Below are 21,414 nucleotides of genomic sequence, written 5' to 3' on the forward strand. Positions count from 1 at the left end.
ACGAGCCTTTTTTCCACCCTCCGTAAACACTTTAAATAAAGCAACATACACACACTCACGCCTGCCTGTTAAGTACAAAATGATTTGCTCTCCTAAGTGGTGCATCACTAATTACTCCACTATTTTATCCTTCTAGAGAAGAAAATGCTCCAAGCACTTTGGCTCGTGATAGCTCGAGGGATGTGGGGGCGCATGTGTGTTCGTGAGTGCGTGTGCACGAGTGCATGTGCACACGTGTGTGTGAGCGTGTGGGGGATGTGCATGCACACACGTGTGTATGCGCATATGGATGCATGCATGTGAATCTGAGTGTGTCTGTGCATGTGAATATGTGTGTGTGTGTGTACACTTATATGTGAATGTGGGCGGGGTGCATTCACACATATGTGCCTGCATGTGTGGATGTGCACACATGTAGCGGTGTGTGTGCATATAGACGTTTGCACACGTGTGTGTGTGGTTGTATGGGGGTGTATGCGTGTGGAAATATGTGGGTGTGTGCATATGCACTTCTTTACCAGTCATTACCACAGATTACCACTGCAATGCGGCTACCTCTGGCATAGAAGGCAAAACCCAAGTGAATCACCATACAATGCACACGAGTGGGAGGAGAGGAAAGGTTGACCAAGGATGACAGAACACAGCAGCTACTACTGTTACTAAAATGCCATGGGATGTTTACTGCCACTGCAGAGCAGATGGGACCCCGTTTTTTTGTTTTGCTTTTTAAGGTCTCATCTGAAAGACCCACATCCAGTGAACTACTCAAAACTCTGCTGATCTCCCTAGGCGGACTGGAGCCAGAAGCCCAGTTCTCACTCCTGCTGAATGGGACCCACTCCCATTGGACGGGATGGAAAATACTGATGTTCCATGGAATGAAAACAGAGGGATCCTGGATTCCAGCGTATCTAGATGGGCCAAACAGAATGCCCAGGCAATGTTCACACTCCAAACACAATTGTGTTGTTGCAACCAGGTCACAGCACTCTGGATGGGTCACAAGAAACACAACTGACCTGTGTTCATAGAGGAGCTTATCCAAGCCAACACCGTGTGTGCACCTCCACCTGTCCTATGCTGTATAACCATGTTTGTACCAGTGCCTTCTGGGAAAATCTGGGCAGCCATCCCACAGCGCCTCAGGAGCAGGGGATTCCAGGCATCTTTCAGACCGCCACAGTAAGAGGAGGCAACTGTTTTTTATACGGAACGACTCAAGTAGAGGAGCAACCCTCCTGCCTCCTTCCCAACGGCATTTCCACCTCAACAAAAAAATCCTCTCTTTGTTCTTTTCCACGCCGTACCTGGCAATTTCTTTTCCAATGACTCATCCAGGAACATCCAGCCTTCCGCGGCGATATACAAACAGGGATATGCAAATGAAGTTTGCTTCATGTCAAAAAAGCCAAAATAAAACACAATCAAGGGTCCTATTATTCACAAGCCTTCACCGCCCTAGTTAATTGCACAGGCGCTTGCTCGCTACAGATTTCCAGCCTATGTTTTAATAAGAATCCTGGGTTGCTCTTAGCGTGGGACAGATACAGGAGGAGAGAAACTCTTTCCAGTTACAGTTTTTAAAAGTTTACAACATGGTGCTTGCTTGGGAAAGCGACTCCGTGAAATGCGTCCTGGGGCTCCAGGATTATGGTATCTCCGTCTTTCCAGATCAGATGTGCCCAGCCTATTATTACTTATTATTATTTGCATTATTTGCATGTCTACACTGCAAAAAAGGGTGTGTTTTTAACTAGGGTTAGTTCCTTAGTTCAAATAGCAGTGAAGACGTGGCTTTTAACTCAAGTTAATGGTTCAAGTTCTAGTCCAGGCTCCCCTATAGGCTTTAACTCCAGCTGTTAACCCAAGTCAAAAGCCGAGTCACCGCGTCTGCACTGCTCTTTTAACATGGGTTAGATAATCTGAATCAGGAAGACGTGTTTTTGCAGTGTAGACATACCCAGAATATGAGCCAATCCCTGACCCAAAGAGCTTGCAGTCTAAAGAGACAAGAGGAAACAAGCACAGAGAGATGATGTGATTTGCCCAAGGTCACAGGGGCAGGCATGTGGCAGAGACAGGAATACAGCCCCAATCTGGTGCCTTCCACTGGATCATGCTGCCTCTCTAGAAGCCAAGCCAGGGTCTTTCTTCTCATGCAGCATCACTAGCAACAGCACTTTTGCCGGGCCAAATTCTGTACTCCCGTGTAACTCAGCTGAAAAAATTTCCCCCCATCAGGAAGGAAGCCGGCCCGTCGTCTTCAGCGTGATTGCAATTGGAACGTGCTTAACAAGTCTGACGACGATGCATTCCCTGGAACAGAATCCAGCTCGCTCACCCAGGCCTGAGCTGGCTCTGCAGGGCTCCCAGGAATAAAAAGCAGCAGAGACTTATCTCAGCCACTAACATCCGCAGATCTAACTTTGGATACACGCAGGGGACGGATTTGCTGACTGAGAAGGGGCTATTTTTACATAGGCACTTTCCAAACCTTTTTCTGCTAAGGTTTTAACATGAAAAAACATAACAAAGCCACCAAAAATCTGAATGTGTTTCTACTCGATGTTGGTTTCAAACCCGGGAACTGCATTTCATGCACAATCATGAGCTAATTTAGATAAATCGGACAGATATGTAAGTGAGACAAATACACATGTATAATTTACAATAGATCCACGCTCATACAGAGATGTATTGATCCCTTGAAAGGGAGAGACTGTATATTGTATCAAGTTTCACTCAAGGGGGAAGAAGAAAAAAAAAAAGCCTGGTTAATCCATGTCTGGTGAAAAGCAGCTGGAGTGATTACAGTACAGCAAGGAAACAGCTGGAGCTACTGTATTACAGCACAATAAGAAAACAGCTGGAGCCATCACAGCATGGTAAAAACAGCTGGAGCAATTACAGTTCAAAAATAAACAGCTGGGTGTGCTGAGGTGGGCGTGGATACATCAGGCAGGTTCAGAGCAGGGTTTCGGGAAGGCGGCTGTAGGGTTGGGCGTAGGAAGAACGGCTATTCTTGTGGTCATGATACTGCAGGACTCAACAGATCTGGGTTCCAGTCCCAGCTTTGCCACAGATGCCTTGTGCACGTCATCGAATCGCTCTGGGCTTTAGCACCTTGCCCCCGGTACAGTGGGAATGAGCATCCTTCCTTTGTCCACTTAGACTGGAAGCTCTTTGGGGCAGAGCCTTTCATTAGCTGGACAGACAGTCTGAGTCGGGGGCCGTACGGTGCAGCCATGGAATTAATAATGGCAGCCTCGAACTCTGGCGCGCTGAGGAGATTGCTTTTACGTCGCGACGTCTGCTCATAGCGGGTGTTCTGGGGATATAGTGAGGCAGTCACAGGCAAAGAGACCTAACGTCTCCATCGTTCAAAGCAGGGGTCAGCAACCTTTCGGAAGTGCTGTGCCGAGTCTTCATTTATTCACTCTAATTTAAGGCTTCGTGTGCCAGTCATACATTTTAACATTTTTAGAAGATCGCGTTGTAAAAGTCTATAATATTTAACTAAACTATTGTTGTATGTAAAGTAAATACGGTTTTTAAAATGTTTAAGAAGCTTCATTTAAAATTAAATTAAAATGCCCCGGACCGGTGGCCAGGACCCGGGTAGTGTGGGTGCCACTGAAAATCAGCTGGCGTGCCGCCTTCGGCACCGTGCCATAGATTGCCTACCCCTGGTTCAAAGGATGGTCTCCAGCACTCAGCCCCTTCTTGGTCAGCAACTAGACAGGATGTTCCGTTTCTATGGAGCGTGAATCTGCGACGCTGAGGTTTTACTTGGCTGGGTCACGATGGATCATCGCCTTTTGAGGACTCCTTCTCCCAGCCCTAATGGAGCAGGCTAAAAAGAAAGGCAGCTTCCCAGCTGCTTTGCGTGCTACCAGTGCTTAAACATTTGTGCATGTCAGAAGACGGCTCATGGACTGAGCATAAGCCGCTGCCTACGGTCTAACCTGAAACTTCACATTAGGGCTGGTCGGGAAAAGATATTTTCCCCCATAGAAAATAATATTCTTTTACCTCCAAAATTTCCTATGAAAAGTGTTTTGTGTTTCTTGTTGCAAATCAAAGACAATTCAGCTTTCAGCCACCAAAACCAGACCATTTTCTATGTTAACCTGGAAATGTTGGCAGGTTGGCTGCTGCTGAAGATATTAATACTTTTGTTTTAAAAAAAAATCCCACAACCATTGTTTTTGACAAAACCTTGTTTTTCTACAAAAACGCTGGTCACTGAGAAGAACTTTGTCGTCTCTACACAGCATAGCCTGGGGCTAGAGCGACTCCTGGCCCGACCGAACAGTGGGGTGTGGATTAAGAGTGAAGTTTGAAAATGCCCAGGAAGGAATCAAGTGTTGCAACAGTCTCTGCCATTTTTGTTTTCCTTGCTAAGCTTCCTAGACAGGCGGATCTGATAAACCTTCCTTGGAGTCAGAGCCAATGCACTGGGCTTCCACAGTCTGCAAATTAAATACTGTCCACTAATACTGTCCTTAGTAATTACACATTCCTCCAGGTTAATTGCTAATACTTGAGGCTAAAACATATCGCAGAGATTAATTACCTTGTAACCTGCTGTTGTAAACTCTTACGCTAAGGTTACAGTTTGGAAGACAGGCACAGGCAGCTCGTTCCCTTGTGACTACGTCGGTACCTATCCTGTTCTTGCTTAGATTAGGTTAGCTCTCATGCTGTTGCTTAGAGAGACCACTGAATGGGTGACGCACCCTCAGGATGTTCTGACCTGAGCCAAATCGGGAGTAATTACAGGGTAGGATGCCAGTGAGGGGCAGGGGGCTGTTGATGCTCTCCGGCCAGCATGTTTTAGGTCTTACACATTCTGTTCGTGCTTAGGCAACTTAACTGTAAGTGATGGGTGAACCTCAAAAGGTCCAGGTTCAGAGGCAAACCCAAAAGCTTGTAATGGCTGGAAGAGCCTTCTCCTGCCCCTCTGTGCAGCCCAGACGCTCCACTTCATCCAGGGCCTTTCTCTGCAGGAGTCACTCCTGAACGTCCTGCTGCTTAAGCCCCCGTCCCTTGCCGTCCTTGCGCAGCTCCCAGCAGGATCTGCAAAGCTGTTATGCACCAGCATGACCGGGTGCAGCTCTCCACATCACCGGCCCGTGCATGCCTGCCCAGTCAGTGCCTCACGTACCAGGTGAGGATGGACATGTCGGAGACATGGATTTAAGCAGGACCCTTACTGCTAATAAGGTTCGCCCCTTTGAGTCCTTGCTCCGGCGGCTCCACTCATATAGCCAGGATCCAGCTAGCATCCAGCGCCTGTAACTAGGGGGCTGCCCGGTAGCACCCTCAGCCACGCCACATGGATCTGCCTGGCGCCCCCTGCCCCATTCCACTCTTTACGCCTTGTCTTCTTAGGCCCAACACTTTGCACCTGCACAGCGCAGGATCAGGCCCTCATGCAACCAAAGCCACCATTACTGCACGCCCAGCAGGTGGCAGGTTCCCGGTGCATGCAGCCCTTTCAGCCGTCCGAGTCCCTCAGCACATGTGGGGGGCTGAGAGCTGGGTAGCGAGAAGGGAGTTGGTATATCAGAAGCATAATGAGTCATTAGTGGAAGTTACCTTCCCTGAGCTCCCATGGGACACCGTACAGCTCCTGTGGCTGGCTCCTGAAATACTGTACCAGTTCCACTTCATTAGAACACGGCTCTGTCTTGGATTTCATGTCACATTATCTGGATCTTCAGAGCTCGAAATTAACTTTGTAGGGCTAGACTGCTCAGCTAATCCCTGCCTGGCACCGCGTGAGAGAGGAGGGAAATGGATGCTGAATGTCAAGCCAACGCTTCCTGCTCGATTAGGCTGCAGCGCTGGGAAGTGGCAGGAACCCGGTCTCTTGGGACGTTGAAAACTCGACTGGATAAAGCCCTGGAGAATATAGGGAAGGGGCCAAAGCTGAAATACCAGCCGTGTTAGTCTGCATCCAAAACAACAAGGAGTCCGGTGGCACCTTAAAGACGAACAGATTTATTTGGGCATCAGCTTTCGTGGGTAAAAACCCCACTTCTTCAGCTGCATCTGACTCCTTGTTATTAAAGCTGAAACACTGGCCCCATTAAATGGCAAAGTTCCCTCTGACTTCAGTGCTGCAATAGTCAGGAGTCCTGGGACGGTCTAGATCCTAGGAACTCAGCCTGGGCATTGGGCCACTCTGCGTTTCCCATCTTTCTAAGAGGGAGGGAAGTGCCAGCGAGCTGCTGGGGACATGGGAGTAGGGAGGGGGCCCCACGTGGGAGTGCTTGAGAACCACTGCTTTAGCCGACCTGCTGGGAATAGTTTTTTTCCATCTCTAATTTCTGGTGGCTGCTAAGAGGCAGCCTCTCTAGCAAAGCACCAGCATGAGAACGGGGACTTCTCCGGAGGCACAGAAACTATTATTTAACATGCCACGGGCAGGCCAGCCCATTGGCTCAGCATCAGGGGGACGAGCTAGGTCTCGGCACAGGGCAGTCAGGTTCCAGTGCTGATGGCAGGGCCTCTTGTCCCCAGGGCTCCGACCACACTGGGAGACTTTGGCTTTTCCGGCCTCAACGCGCTTTGAGACAAGAGTCACCCGCCCACCCGGTGATACCTGCCCCGAGCCAGAAATCTCAGCTCCCTGGAACGAGGGCGGGAGGGGAAGAGGCTGGCTAGCCTGGTGCAGAGCTGGAGTAAATGTACGACAGCTCGGGTGGGGGTGACGTAAGGGGGCCCCGATGGCTCCGTATTAACACCGCCGACAGCGTGTACGGACCCAGAGCAGTAGAGACTTGGGGTTTCACACAGACTCCAAGCAAGGGGAGGGAGATGAGCGAGACCTGCCCGGGTGTCCTGCCAGCAAGAGCAGCACTGGCTCCCTCTCAGAAGATGCAGCCCACCGCAGTGCTGAGCCTCGAGGTCGTGTCTGTCTTGGGCCAGGGCTGGGAATGACGTGAGAGAATTTGTGCACGGATGGTTTGGGGAAACACTTTCCACCAGGAGCCGGAGCCTGCTGCACTCTCAGCCACACACACGGGTCATCCGACGAAGAGCCGGCAGCTCATTCACATGCTACGAAACCACGCGGCCGTGCTCTTGTTCCGGCCAGCTAAACAAACACCGGCCAGCTAAACAAAGCCGATAACCGAGGCAGGCTGACCTCTGACTCTTTATTGCTGTTAATAATTACCTTACGGGGGCTTAATTAATTAGTGTTTGTGAGCCTGGGGTGAAATGGGCTGCCTAAACACTAGGTACTAATTATTTTAATTATTATGATTGCTATTAGGCTTCGATTCCCTAACAAGAAGAACAAAGACCAAGGATGTTCGGTGCTGAGGACAATCTGGTTGCCAAAGGAGAAATGCGACAAAACTAGAAATTCTGATGGAGAATTGAAAAGCGCTGCCTGGTTGTCTTGGTCCTGCCAGTCCTAAGGCCATGCACAAGGTTGTTACGCAAAGCGGTGGTGGAAAGTGCCACTTGGCACAAGTCAGGGTAAGTGCGAGATGGAGCCCTCTGCTCTGAAAGGCACACACCCGCCCCCGAGCGCCAGCCCCCTCACCTGAGGGAGCACGCGGCGAAAAGGGCCGGGACGGGGGTGGAGGATGGGCTTGTGTAGGGTTAAGCACCACCCTGCTCCCAGTAGTGAGGCGATCCCCTCTTCGACCTCACTCCTGCTACCGGGCAGAACAACTTGGTGCTCACGCAGCAGCGCTCTTAGGAGTGCAGGATTGGGCCCCAACACGTGCCCTGTCCTGCACAGCACGTTTTACCTACCACCCGGCCACTACCTGCGCTTGGAAGCAGAACTAGAGCCCTTCCATTGAAAAGACACAAATCAGAGCAGCCAGGCCGTCGGGCGCCGCCCAGCATGGAGCAACCCAATCCGGCGCTCAGTCCGGACAGGGACAGACTGCACAGGGGGAGGCGCTGGCTGAGGGACGACTGTAGGGCAGGAAGGAGAGAGGCCGAGCGGCCTGCTCGAGCCAGGGGTTGTGGGTGTGTGAGAGTCCTGCTAACCAGTCCGAGCTGGCTAGCTTAGCGATGGTGTATTAACAACAGGTATTATCCACACCACAAATAGCACTGAGCACACACATTACTGCAGTCCCATCGCTCAATTTGGCCTATACCTTTACTATAATCCCGTTCGCTTGTGCTAGCTGTCCCACACCGCCCTGCATTAGCTGAAGAAAGCTTTGGCTTAAGCAGACAGGAAAGCCGTCCGGATCAGGACACAGGATCATTTTACCACAGCGAGAGGAAGGGAGTTGTTCTCACAGGGCAGCACTGGAACATCCCCAAGGAACAGGACAAGGTATATGATTGTTCTACCCTAGGACAGACCTAGCAGGTGCCTTCACGCGCCTGGGTACCTGCAACATACGTGTTCAGAACAGCGAGATAAGGGGTACCAGAAAAACAAGGCAGAAAGCCGACTGCCCTGTGAGAACAACTCCCTTCCTCTCGCTGTGGTAAAATGATCCTGTGTCCTGATCCGGATGGCTTTCCTGTCTGCTTAAGCCAAAGCTTTCTTCAGCTAATGCAGGGCGGTGTGGGACAGCTAGCACAAGCGAACGGGATTATAGTAAAGGTATAGGCCAAATTGAGCGATGGGACTGCAGTAATGTGTGTGCTCAGTGCTATTTGTGGTTAAATCTAGTTTCAGATGGCGCACATAGTACCTCTTAACTGTAAACCGGCAGGGCATAAAAAGATGGCTTCAGCACCTGCTATGCCAGGTGAGTGTGGCCAGGCTGCATGAGAGGGCTTCCCAGAGACCACTGTTGTATACAACCTCTCTCCTGTACCGGGCTTAGAGCAATCAAGCTGACTGACGCTGGTTATTTGGTCTCCGGAATATATTTCAGAATGAACAGAAGTGTGGTCAAGCCTCTGACCATCCAATGTACTGACAAATCCCCTCTTCTGGTAGCCACTTCCAGCTGTGGGTGAATTCCCGAACGGCAGTGCTTTATTCCCGCAGGCTGGAATCGCCCCAGGGAGCCCCTTCCCCCACCACGGGAGGAGTCTGCTGAGCGGCAGCGCAGGGGAAGAGACACAGATGGACTATGGAAACTCAAGGCTGGTGAGGCAATGATACAAAGCTTCACCTGCCCTCACTGCCCGGAGGGGGAGTGACCGGGGACACACATGGCTTTCCATTGGGATTGCAGCACCCCTCTCGCTCTCCCTGGTCCCTCTTTTCCTCCATCGCTTTTGCCGTCTCACTTTCCCTGCCATTGCATGGTCCTTCTGTCTGTCTCCACGCATACCCTACCTATCCATCCATCCCCTGCACTATCCCTCCCCAAACACCTCTGGGGTTTCTGCAGTCCAGGCCCCAAGCCCCTACGTGTCTCTCTCAAAACACTTTACCCTGTATCCTATTCACTGGGCCTCCCGAGCTGTTCGCTGATCTTTCCCTCCCCTGCTGCTGGGAATGAGTTTTCTCCAGGACTCCCCTTTCCTCAGCGCACCTGCCCACTCCCAGCTCTGCCCCTCTGCCAACCTTCCAGACCTTTGTGCTTGCAACATCCCTCCCTGCATCCCTTAGCCATGCTCACTGCGGGTGAAATTCACGTCAGCCGCATACGTGTGAGTCCCTGGCCTATGTCTGGGATGGGCCTGGGGAGCTGAAGTCCATGCCCACACGCCGGGGCCAGGGGACGGGACCACACTGCACACCTCCAACCTCGGAGCTGCTCCTCCAGACTATGGACTGGAAGAGTGACCACAACCCCACTGCATGGCCTATGCACATATCACAGAGCCCATCCCCTGCACTGCCCCAGTCATCACACTCCCCGCCTGCATGGGCTGGCTCAGAGGCCTTCTCCGCCGCACAGAGGGGCTATGCAAGGGTCCCTCAGTGCCCTCTCTGCGTGCTCTCCTGCCCTGCCCCAAGCTGGGGCTTACCTGGTGCAGAGGCAGAAGGAGAGGGCGACCCAGCGCACAGGGGCAGCAGCTGGCACTTACCATCCTCGTCCGTCTGGAATATCATCTCCTTCCCTTCCTTGCGCCCCTCGGGGTTGGAGAGGATGAGCTTCACGTGGACGTTCTTGTAGGGCAGCAGGTTCTTGATGGTGTAGCGGTGGACGTTGTGCTCCATCTTCATGCACTCCCGGAAGGTCTGGTTGTGGCTGGTGCCCACGAAGTAGCGGTAGCAGAGGGAGACCATGTAGGTGTGGCAGCGCGTCAGGTTGTAGCCCAGCGGCTCCCACTGCAGCGTCAGCTGCCTGGACTGGATCTCAGAGAAGGCCAGGCCTTTGGGGGCCCTCATGGGCTCTGGCAGGGAGAGAGGGAGAGAGGCATGACACAAGGGAAACCATCCACCAGGAAGGGCAACGGGGCTAAATCTGCGGCAGGACCCGAAGGAAATGAATTTGGTGAGCCCCAGCTTTGATCCTAGTGAACGCCGGGCCACGGTGCAGCCCGATTGCTCAGGAAGATCCAGGTCTAGCAAAGCAGAGCCTGGATCCTCATTGACACGAAGGCCCCTCTACACCGCTCTGGGCAGCATAAAGGAGACAAAGCAGGTGTAAACGTAACTTACACCCAGTTAAGGTCTCTTTACACTGCCACAGTGATGTAAAGGACCTTAGTGTAAACGAGAATCAGGCCCTAGATGAACAGCTCAAATAGATAAGAACGAAAGAAAGAACTTGTGTGATGTGACTTTGGGCACATCACTTCACCTTTGAGTTTCCCCATCGGAAATGTGGGGATGCTCATCCTCCCCAGTCGTGAGTCCTCACCATCCCCTCACCTTGACTTCCTCCAATGGAGGGTGACCAAGAAAGGCAGCTAAGCAGCCACTGGCTGTTCTGGCACTTCCACACCAGAAGGAGAAGTCCCAAAATACCAGCAGCTAGGTTATTCTCTTTGAGCCTGATTCTCCACTGCCCTGCACCCTGGGCTATCACTTACACCAGTGCAAAGGGAGCGTAACAAGCTGCCGGATCAGACCATTCATGCACTAGGCTGGCGTAACGGCTGCACGGGGGAAGGAGAATCAGGACCAGGATGCTCCTTGCAGACCGCATGGAAGTTCGCTCAAGAGAACCAGTTCCCGCTAGAGAATCCCAGTGCAACCTTCCAGACTGGAGAGAGGCAGGTGAGGTTAAACGTAAACTGCCCAGCCCAGCTCAACCAGACCCCAAAGCCCTCTGCAGGTCGTCCATCAATGACCCCATTCCCTGGACCATATTATAGCAGGCATCTCACGGGGGTTCACTATCTCCTACAGGCTCCGTCATCAAGGAGGACCATTTGAGCATGCCCCACACAATCCCATTTGCAGAGAGGGTGAACCCTGTGGGGCATGGTGTCTTCCTCCTCCTCCTTTCGGGGGCTTCCACCCCCGCACCTGAGGGCTGTGTTCTTTCAGGAGGTCTAAACTCGTCCCAGGGACTCACCGAGCGTGGCCGGGGGTGGGGAACGGAAGCACACAGACAGGTCTTTCCAGGCATCCCCCAACCAATACCCGTAATAGGCCTGTGTGACCAGGGACCTCACCTTTCTATCAGGCCGGCGTCGGGCTCTCAAAAGGGCATCGACTCAGCGGCGTCGTTGGGGAGAAGTTTAACCCATTCTCACAATTGGCACCGGTAGCAGATGCCTGATTTCATGAGGAGCCAGGCGGCTTTGCCAACAGCAAGCACAGAGGTTCTTTATCGTAGCAGCGTAGAACCCGCCTGGCCACGCCCCGCCCCCCAGAGCTGGGTGGTGGTTATAAAGGCAGGAGGTTGAGCGCAGAAGGGGGCTGCGGGGAGAGAGGCTGCAGTCACTCTGGAGTTAGAGAGGAAAAAGCCCAGTGGGACAGCAAGGCCTGGGCTCCTCCCCTGAATAGGGCAGGCTGGCAAGCAGCCAGGAGTGGCACAGAACAGCACTGGTGGGAGACCCTGGCAAATGGGCAGGGACTGGACCTCTATGGAGCAAGCTCTGAGAGGCATTTAATTGAGAGGGACGTAGGATCAACCCCACAGAGGGTGGAAGTAGGTTGTTCTTGATACCTGTTTGCCGGGATTTTGTTAGGGGAGGGCCCTGAAACAAGGGGGAAACAGCAGCGAGGAGTGGGACTGAGCAGACCTTGGCGGCTGGTTCCTGGGCCAGAACCCAGCACGGAGGGAGGGCCCGGGTTCCCCTACCAGTCACTGGTATGGTGCTGTGAGGCTGGCAAAGGGACAAGGACAAAGGAGAACCTTGAGAGAGGGGCGTGATGACCACAGGGCCCGGAGATGGGGCTGAAGACCTTTAGGTGAGGACATTTGGATTGTTGATTTGTTGGCCTCTGCTACTCCAGAAGGGGTGAACTAAACCACGACCCGGCCAGAGGGCCGAGTTATGGGAAGAGAGACACCGCAGTGCCGGCACAACCATCGGCAAGAGGCGCCAGACAGGGAGAGAGCAGTTATGCCTTGCCTGGCCACAAGGAGGCGCTCCAGCAGTAACTAACTCTTTTCAACCAACAGGCGGACGAGGACCGGACCTGCTCATTGCAGGCAGGGGACAGCTATGCCGTTATTGCGGTGGACTTTGGAAGTCCACAGAGGCATCATATTATGGGGGGGAGGGATAGCTCAGTGGTTTGAGTATTGGCCTGCTAAACCCAGGGTTGTGAGTTCAATCCTTGAGGGGGCCACTTAGGGATCTGTGGCAAAATCAGTACTTGGTCCTGCTACTGAAGGCAGGGGGCTGGACTCAATGACCCTTCAGGGTCCCTTCCAGTTCTGTACAACTTAAAAATTTAATTTAAAATACAGAGCAAGGGAATTACTGTCCCTCTCCATGGACCTGACCTGCTGTCAGTAGAAAGGCTCTGACGCTGTACGGTCTAGTTAACCGGCACCTGGAACGCTAACGTAACCGGTTAGTGACACTTGGAACCCAGTGCGTGGGAATCATCTTGATTCTGCCGGGACCGTCCTTCGTGCTGCAAGCCTCATTCAAGATATGATGGCTCCCAAGCCGCGTTCTGCAGCCCACTCTGCCAGGACGCAGGGCGACGCACCAACGTGTCTCAAGGAAGTTTTCCTACAGACTGTCACCCTGCCTCATGCTGCCATGAGGCCAATGTGCAGCACAAACCTCCCAGCGTCGCCCCGAGGAACAGGCTCGGTCTGGCAGACCGGCTCACGCATGGAGTGTCCATTGCAAATTGGATATTTCAAGCCACCCGGTTGGTTCTGAATTTACGGCCCAAACAAGGGCATTGCTGTGCTGGCTGTATGTGCAGCATACCAAGCAAGAGTCCGTATATGTCTATATAGACAGAGACAGTCCCTTTAAAATCCCACCTGTCCTGCAAGGGAAATCTGAGCCTGCACAAGGAATGCCACTGGAGCAATGACTTCCTGTAAGAAAGGCAGGGAGACTTTTAAAGGGCAAGGACTGTCTGAAGACAAGAGAATGAATAAGAACTATGTAATTACTGCCTACCCCGCCTCCTCCTGCTCCTGGGGAAAGCTGCAGGCTCCCTCTCCAGGAGTCACGAAAGCAGCATGACGGGCAGAGGCAGCTGGATAATCTAAGACCCTCGAAGGAGTGAAAACTCAAGTGTGCGTCTCACCCCACCAGGTGATGCTCATGTATTTATAGGGCACATTTGGGAGGCGTGATTTGCCGGTGTGACAAGACACAGTAGGGGCAGCGCGTGATTCCAAGGATTAGAGCATGTCTGGCCGGTGACCTCCTAGCTGGGCCCAAGGTCAAGTGCCTCTAGGCACCCTGGATATACAATAATCGCCCTGCAATGTGCCTCTGGGAGGCTCCCACGGCTGCTCTGGAGTGGATTCTTCGGACAGATAAGGGAAGCAGCAGCAATCTATCTCCTGGGCAGCATGGATGGGGCTGTGGGTCCTCTCCAGTCCTGCAATGGGGCAGCGGCAGCTCCCAGTGTCGCTGCAACCTGGAACAGCAGGATTGCTGGCGGACTGAGTGGGCCAAATTCCCAAAGGATTTCCCCAGGCAGGAATTTGGCCCGATCAGCGTTGCTGGTTGTTGTTATGGAACATGAACTTCTGCCAGTGAAACAGCATCGCCCCTGTTCCTCAGGCATCTGGATTTACTTCCCACCCAGCTCTGTGACTGCCAGAGCCCGGACCCAACCCAGGGCTCTGGGAGTCTGTAGGTATCGGAGCTACCAGGTGAGCCAAGCGGCAGCCTCCCCTGTCTCGGCTGAAAGTTGCTCTTTGCAGCTCAAATCATCCAGGGGCTGGTGCTGAAACGCGGCCAACTCATTTCAGGGGTGAGTGAGCCCTGAGCTGTACAGCAAGGGCCCGCAGAGGTAACCACACTGTGCCACAGGCCTGGTCTGGATCAGCTGAGAGCCTTGCCACTTCGCGGGGCCTCCTGGCACGCAGAGCCTCTGAACAGCACCCATGAATTCCAGCGTTGCACAGCTTCATCCAGGGGAGGCCTCACTAAAGCCACCCCAGGATCATTCCCAATAGGACACCCCCACCGCAGCCAAGCCTCTGTGGGGTGGAAACTTCTTGCCTGATCAAAGACAGGCAGAGGAGCCTGCCCAGTGATGTTAATGAGCCCCGGGGAAGTGGAAACTCAGGCGGGCAAGGAACAACGCCGGCCTGTACCGCATGTCAGAGACAGCCAGGCAGGGGAGGGCCGGGGATGCTCCCTGGGGAGCCCAACAGGGAGCAGGTGAGTCACCTCCCCACAGAGCCATTAATAGGAATGATGGGTAGCATTAGATAGAAGGGTGTTATCACCATCCTCATTCTCAAGGGCTGTGACTCACGCACTGCTCGCTGTGGGAGCCTGCAAACACTGGCAGATGCTCTGAGCGATCTCAGTGCTCAAATTAGACCACGCGCAGCCACCGGAGAAACGTCGGGCTGGAAGGCACCTCGAGAGGTCATCTAGTCCAGCGCCCAGCGCTGAGGCAGGATTACATCTGACTAGACCGTGCCTGGCAGGAGCTTGTCCAACCTGTTCGTAAAAACCTCCAAACCTTCCCAGGTAACCTGCCTCACTGCTTCACGATCCTTAGAGTTAGGAAGATTTTTCTAATATTCAACCTAAATCTCCCTTGCTTGAAACTCAGCTGATTCCGTCTCGTCCTACCCTTGGTGGCCCTGGAGAACAACTCATCACCTTCCTTTTTGTAACAGCCTTTAACATAGTTGAAGACAGTTATCAGGCCTTCTCTGCTCTAGACTTAACATGCCCAATTCTTTCAACTTCTCTTCCTGGGTCAGGTTTTCTAAACCTCTCATCATTTTTGTTACTCTCCTCTGGACCCTAATTTATCCACATCCTTCTTGAAGCGTGGTGCCCAAAACAACACACAACTCCAGCTGAGGCCTCCCTGGTGCCAAGCAGAGCGAAAAACTTAGCTGCTGTGTCTTACACATGATACTTCAGCTGATAGACCCCGGAACGACCTTTGCCTTTTTCGCAGCAGTGTCACATTGTTGATCGACCCTGACCCCCAGATCCTTTTCAGCAGTGCGACCACCTAGCCAGCTATTCCCCACGTTGTCACTATGCATTTGATATTTTTCTTCTTAGATGTAGTACTTTGCTCTTGTCTTTACTGACTTTTTTCTTATTGGTTTCAGACCAATTCTCCAAGTTATCAAGATCATGTTGAATTCTAATCCTGTCCTCCAAAGTACTCGCAACCCCTCCCAGCTTGGAGTCACCTGCAAATTTTAAAAGCTTGCTCTCCACTCCATCATCCAAGTTGTTCATGAAAATCTTGACTAGCACTGGACCCGGGACAGACCCCTGCGGGGCCCCAGGATCATTCCCAATAGGACACCCCAATAGGACGTCCTCCCTGTTTGACAGCGAACTGTTGATGACCTCTCGTCCAGTATGATGTGTTAACAAGTTGCGCTCCCTGCCATAGTAAGTAATAAGCCCTATATTCAAAGGCATCCAGCTCGCCTCTGGGGACTGAACCGTGGACTCCAGAGCTAGGAGCATGCACCTCTACAACTTGAACCTACGTCCTGCTAATAGGAACTGTACCTGGCTCATATCCTCTGGGGGTCAGGCACAAAGGGGGGGATGTGTGACACACTGAACACTGGGTGGGATAAGCAGGGGAGCCAGGGAATACATTTCTGCAAGCTCTATCCCTAAGATTTAAGTAAAGGGCACAACCTCCTCCAATGTTAATGCAACATGAAGATTGCAAATTAAGCACTCATGAATCAGATGATACAAAATGTAAGGCTGACCCCATAACCTTAACTCTGCCCCTCTGCCCACCCTACAACACAGCCTTTAAGGTGGTGCTCATGTACTATTCGTTCATATTATATTTGATTGCTGATCTGCTATATTTCACATCTGAGACGCTCTACCTATTCTCTAGTCTCCTGCAATTCTTTCTACCACTTTTGATGAGCCCTGGCAGCCATGTGAATTAGCACTGGGAGTCTGTGGGGACTCGGGGTTGTGCAGCTGCAGGCGAAACGCAACTCGAGTGAGACGCTGGGGGCTCAATTTCCAAACTGGGTGAGGTTTGTGTGCGTTTTCTCTAGAAAAACAACACGAAAAATGTCACCAAAAATTCAACTGTTCCTTGAACTGTTACTGCAAGAAACTGGAGACTACGGGCCCAAATCTCATTTACACTAAGGCTACTTTATCCTGCACTAGCTGTGCAGAGGGGCCTTAAAGTGAATGTACAGAGCAGCCCAAATGAGACTCAGGTCTCCAATTCCATCACTGAAGAGTGAGACAGAAGGAAAAGTTCAACGCAGACTTAACTACAGAGCTTCCCCTGATGCCTCCATAATATATCTTCAATGCCACATCTAGGACAAGGACATTGCCTTTGAGGGATTATTTCTGCAGCGGCTGCCACATCTTCCCTAACCCGTGAGTTTGCATCAAGAGAACGGCACTGCCCTCTTTCCGAAAGATGTTTGCTCTTGATGTCAGTTACCCTCATTAACAAGGCAGGCTCCCAAGCCAGACTGAACTCCCAGCCCGGGCAGTGCATTCGTCCTATCAAAGCTCTGACACCAAGGTTACCCTAAGGACCCGACCGATTTAAAAGAAGGGTCACCACCGCTCTGCAAAGGCACTGGAGAATTTTATAACCACCCCCAGAGCAGAGCTGCAGGTGAAACAAGCGGAAACTTTTCATCAGGACATTGATGTCTGAGTCATTATATCACACTATGCTGCCACGCGGCGAGGGAACAGGACGACAAACCATCATTCTGTCTCCCAGCAAAATAACAGCGGGTTTGTGGGGCTTCATTCATTAATAAAGTGCTTTAAGAGGCTAGCAAAGTGCCAAGTATTGCTATTCAATTGCCATTCACCTCTCAAATAGATCTCCTTGCCCACCTCTGTGGGATTTGCATCCAGTGCCTGAAGTGCTCCTTTCTCCTGCTGCAGGAGTATATCCTTTGCCCATTGCCACACAGCTAGGAGCCACCAAATGGCACAAATACAGAGTCTAGCTCTATCTAACTGCATGCAGATCTCGGAGGAATGCTTGCTGTCAGGTGCGGTGCAGTTCTTTTAAAACTATGGGTACCACCAGTAAACTTCACTCTTTCGGCCTTCAATGTTGCTGGCTGAAACATTCCTACATGCAGAGCACAAAAAGAGGAAGTTATTTTTCATATAGCCTCTGGAAGGCGTTTGAGATGTGTGGTCCCTATCTGTATTCCAGTGTGGGTATGCATGTGCTCCATGCACCCGGAGTCTGAGAATTCTTGCAAGCAGTGTCTGCACATGTGCCGTTGCCATGTTTCTAACCAAGGGAATAAAGGGGAAGCATATCGACTGCCTCTCCAGTTCCTTCTCTACTGCTAATCCTAAAGATCCAAAGCAGAGGGGAAGGAGGGTGAGTACAGACAGGAATACAGACAGGGGCCAAATATCTCGAAGAACCTCCACTAACTAGAAAGTAAGTAACTTTCTCTTCTTCTTGGAGTGCAGGTCCCTATGTGTATTCCACTGTGGGTGACTGACAAGTAGTGCACAAGAAGGAGGAGGGTGCAAGGACGTAGGCAGCCGAGCTGTTTAGAGGACCGCTTTCCTAAAGGATGCATCAGAGGAGGAGTTCTGCACTAGAGCATGATGTCTCATAAGCGTGTGGATGGAAGTCCACATAGTTGCCCTGCAAATGTTAGGGGAAGGCACTTCCTGAAGCGATGCCAATGAAGTTGCTTGTAGTCTTATAGAATGAGCTGCTTATCCAGTGATGGGGAGGAAGATACAACAATTGGTAGAGCAGGATACAGTCTGAGATCCATGTAGAGATCCTCTGGGAGGATCTAGCTTGACCTCGGACTCATTCTTCTATAAGAAGAAACAGTCGTGGTGATTTTCTGATTGGCTGTGTCCTTTGCACGTAGGAGGAGAGAGCGTGTCGTATGTCAAAGGAATGCAGCCTCCTCTCCTCCTCAGATGCGTGCCGTTTTGGAAAAAACACAGGCAAGGGGATGTGCAATTCCAAAACCACTTTGGGGATGAATTTCAGATGAAGTCATAAAGAAAGTTTAGTGTATGGCAGAGCCACCATTAGAGCTCCGAGCTCACCCATCCTTCTGGCTGAGGTGATGGCCACAAAGAATGCAACTTTCATTGATCAGTGAGATACCCAACATGTAGCTAATGGCTCAAAAGGAGGCTTAGAGAGTGCTGAAAGGACAAGGTTGAAGTCCCAGTGTGGAATAGGTTTCCTTACTGTGGGAAGGTTTTGATTAGGCCTTTCAATAATATGTTAGTCAACAGGTGAGTGAAAATTGAATAACCGTCTGATGGTGGACGGCACACACTGATTGCTGCCAGGTGGACTCATATGGAACTGAGGCAAAACCCAGCCATTCTGAGAGAAAGAAGATAGTCCAAAATAAAGGGAATATCTGCTCATTCAGGAGATACATGTCTCTGCTGTGTCCATAGTGGCATGTCCATTTCTGCGAGTATGAAGGATGGTTTGCACGGCTTCCAAGAAGGAACATTCTGGGGCTGGTGCTCATCCAAAAAAACAAGCCATGAGATGAGTGATCCAGAGTTAAGATACTTAGAACCATAGAATCATAGAATCTCAGGGTTGGAAGGGACCTCAGGAGGTATCTAGTCCAACCCCCTGCTCAAAGCAGGACCAATCCCCAACTAAATCATCCCAGCCAGGGCTTTGTCAAACCGGGCCTTAAAAACCTCGAAGGAAGGAGATTCCACCACCTCCCTAGGGAACCCATTCCAGTGCTTCACCACCCTCCTAGCGAAATAGTGTTTCCTAATATCCAACCTAGACCTCCCGCACTGCAACTTGAGACCATTGCTCCTTGTTCTGTCATCTGCCACCACTGAGAACAGCCGAGCTCCATCCTCTTTGGAATCCCCCTTCAGGTAGTTGAAAGCAGCTATCAAATCCCCCCTCATTCTTCTCTTCTGCAGACTAAATAATCCCAGTTCCCTCAGCCTCTCTTCATACGTCATGTGCCCCAGCCCCCTAATCATTTTTGTTGCCCTCCGCTGGACTCTCTCCAATTTGTCCACATCCTTTCTGTGGTGGGGGGCCCAAAACTGGACACCATACTCCAGGCATGGCCTCACCAGTGCTGAATAGAGGGGAATAATCACTTCCCTCGATCTGCTGGCAATGCTCCTACTAATGCAGCACAATTTGCCATAAGCCTTCTTGGCAACAAGGGCACACTGCTGACTCATATCCAGCTTCTCGTCCACTGTAATCCCCAGGTCCTTTTCTGCAGAACTGCTGCTCAGCCAGTCAGTCCCCGGCCTGTAGCAGTGCCTGGGATCCTTTCCTTCCTAAGTGCAGGACTCGATCCCGTCCTCCTCCTGGGTCAAGGGATCAGGAAAGGACTAGATGCTGATCGGAAGGTGAGATGACACTAGAAAGAGAGATTCAGGAACCAAATAGGGGGCAATCAGGATGACTTATGCCTTGTCCTGTCAAATTTTCTGTAAGATCCAAGGCAGATGTGGCAAGGGAGGAAACACATTGCTCAGATGTCCTGACCATGGGAGAGGGAGAATGCAGGCCTCAAGCACGTCTGGCTCACACGATAGCAGCACACCAACTGCCTGACGAGCACTCCGCCAGGGCAACGCCGGGTGGGATTTCCTTTGGGGACGGTGTAGGGGGATGGGGATGGCATGGTGAACGGGCTCACGGGCAGCTCTGTTAGCTGCAGGGCAGGTGCTCCTGCACAGCTTAGATGTATGACAGGAACCGGGCTCCAGCCCTGGTGAGATCTTTTAACCTCCCAGGGCTAACCTCTCCCTGATTTGGAGACCCCTGACACCTTCTGGTGGTTGGGGTTCACCTGTATATATAGCACCCCAGAGCTGAGCCCCAGGAGACAGGGATGGAGGAGAGAATTGCTGCCCCTGAAATGAGAGCCAATACAATGTGCAACAGCCCCACCCGGGGGGAGAGGGAGGAGCTGGGGGCTTAAGGGAGGCATGAGGAGGAAAGCAGAGAGGTGCCTGTGACTCGTATCTCACCCTGAGAACAAGCTGCCGCTCTGCTGGGCATGAGTCACTCCCAGTGCACCACCCTTAGCCCTCTCGGCCAGGAGAGCAGCGCACAGCGCTGATGGAAAGCCAAGCTTCAATCTCCTTTTTATTTCAGTGTATTCAAATGATCAGTGGAAAACAGACAGCCTGGCACCCCCAGGCCAATGTAAGCAGATTCTGTGCGTGGTTTAGCGAGAGATCAGCTAACAAGGATGTCTGCAGGCATTAATATTGCTGAATATATCCATACAATTAGTGCCAGCGTGGAGCTGCCTGGGCTTACAGTTGCTACTACAGCTGTATTACACGCAGGCGTTCCTGTACGAAGAGTGTCGATCATGGCTGGTGGCATGAAGCTGCGCTGGGAATCTCCCGTCGCTGCCTTAGGTAAAGGGCAGGCAAGTGCACTCCACGCACGTGCTGGCAGATGCTACCCTTTCCCAGAAATGACTGTGGAGCAAGTGGGTCTCGGAGAAGGCCCATTTTCCACCAGTGGCTTCGGCGAGTGGTTTCATGGGCTGCCAAGAGATGGACCGTGCTTAGCACGCAAAGTGCTTCGCAGAAAGGTTGAGGAATTACAGAAGAATTGGTACCTAGCATTGAATGCAGCCATCTCTGGGGTGGAATGCAGCAGCTGCTCCATCATCCACAGCAAGGCCAGTTTGGAGCAGGAAGTGCAGAACAATACCACGTCCAATGAGTCATCCCGGCATTCAACGGGCAGTGGCACGGCAGCGATAGGCTTGTCCTGTCCATTAGCTCGGGGGCTGGCTTGGCACTCCCAGACAGCGATGGCTCGGCGGGAAGGGGAGGTGCCATCTGTGCTGGCTGCATTTACACTAGCCGCGGTGGGAAGGCGCTGACGGGAGGCTGTGGATCAGGCAGTTGGAAGGAAATCAAGAATGGGGTTTGCTCAAGAACGAAGAG

At 51.9% G+C, this 21,414-nt stretch overlaps 1 protein-coding gene across 2 annotated transcripts in view; it reads right to left on the reverse strand.

Annotated features, from left to right (window-relative positions):
* Positions 1 to 21,414, reverse strand: part of PTPRU (protein tyrosine phosphatase receptor type U) — a 277,217-nt gene that overhangs the window by 112,498 nt on the left and 143,305 nt on the right. For both annotated transcript variants that reach the window (XM_044998066.1, XM_044998067.1), the window contains exon 8: positions 9,982 to 10,290. In XM_044998066.1, the coding sequence (XP_044854001.1) occupies positions 9,982 to 10,290 (309 nt within the window). The remainder of the gene's footprint in view (positions 1 to 9,981; positions 10,291 to 21,414) is intronic.

Source organism: Mauremys mutica, chromosome 23 (genome assembly GCF_020497125.1).
Source record: "Mauremys mutica isolate MM-2020 ecotype Southern chromosome 23, ASM2049712v1, whole genome shotgun sequence".
Taxonomy (NCBI): domain Eukaryota; kingdom Metazoa; phylum Chordata; order Testudines; family Geoemydidae; genus Mauremys; species Mauremys mutica.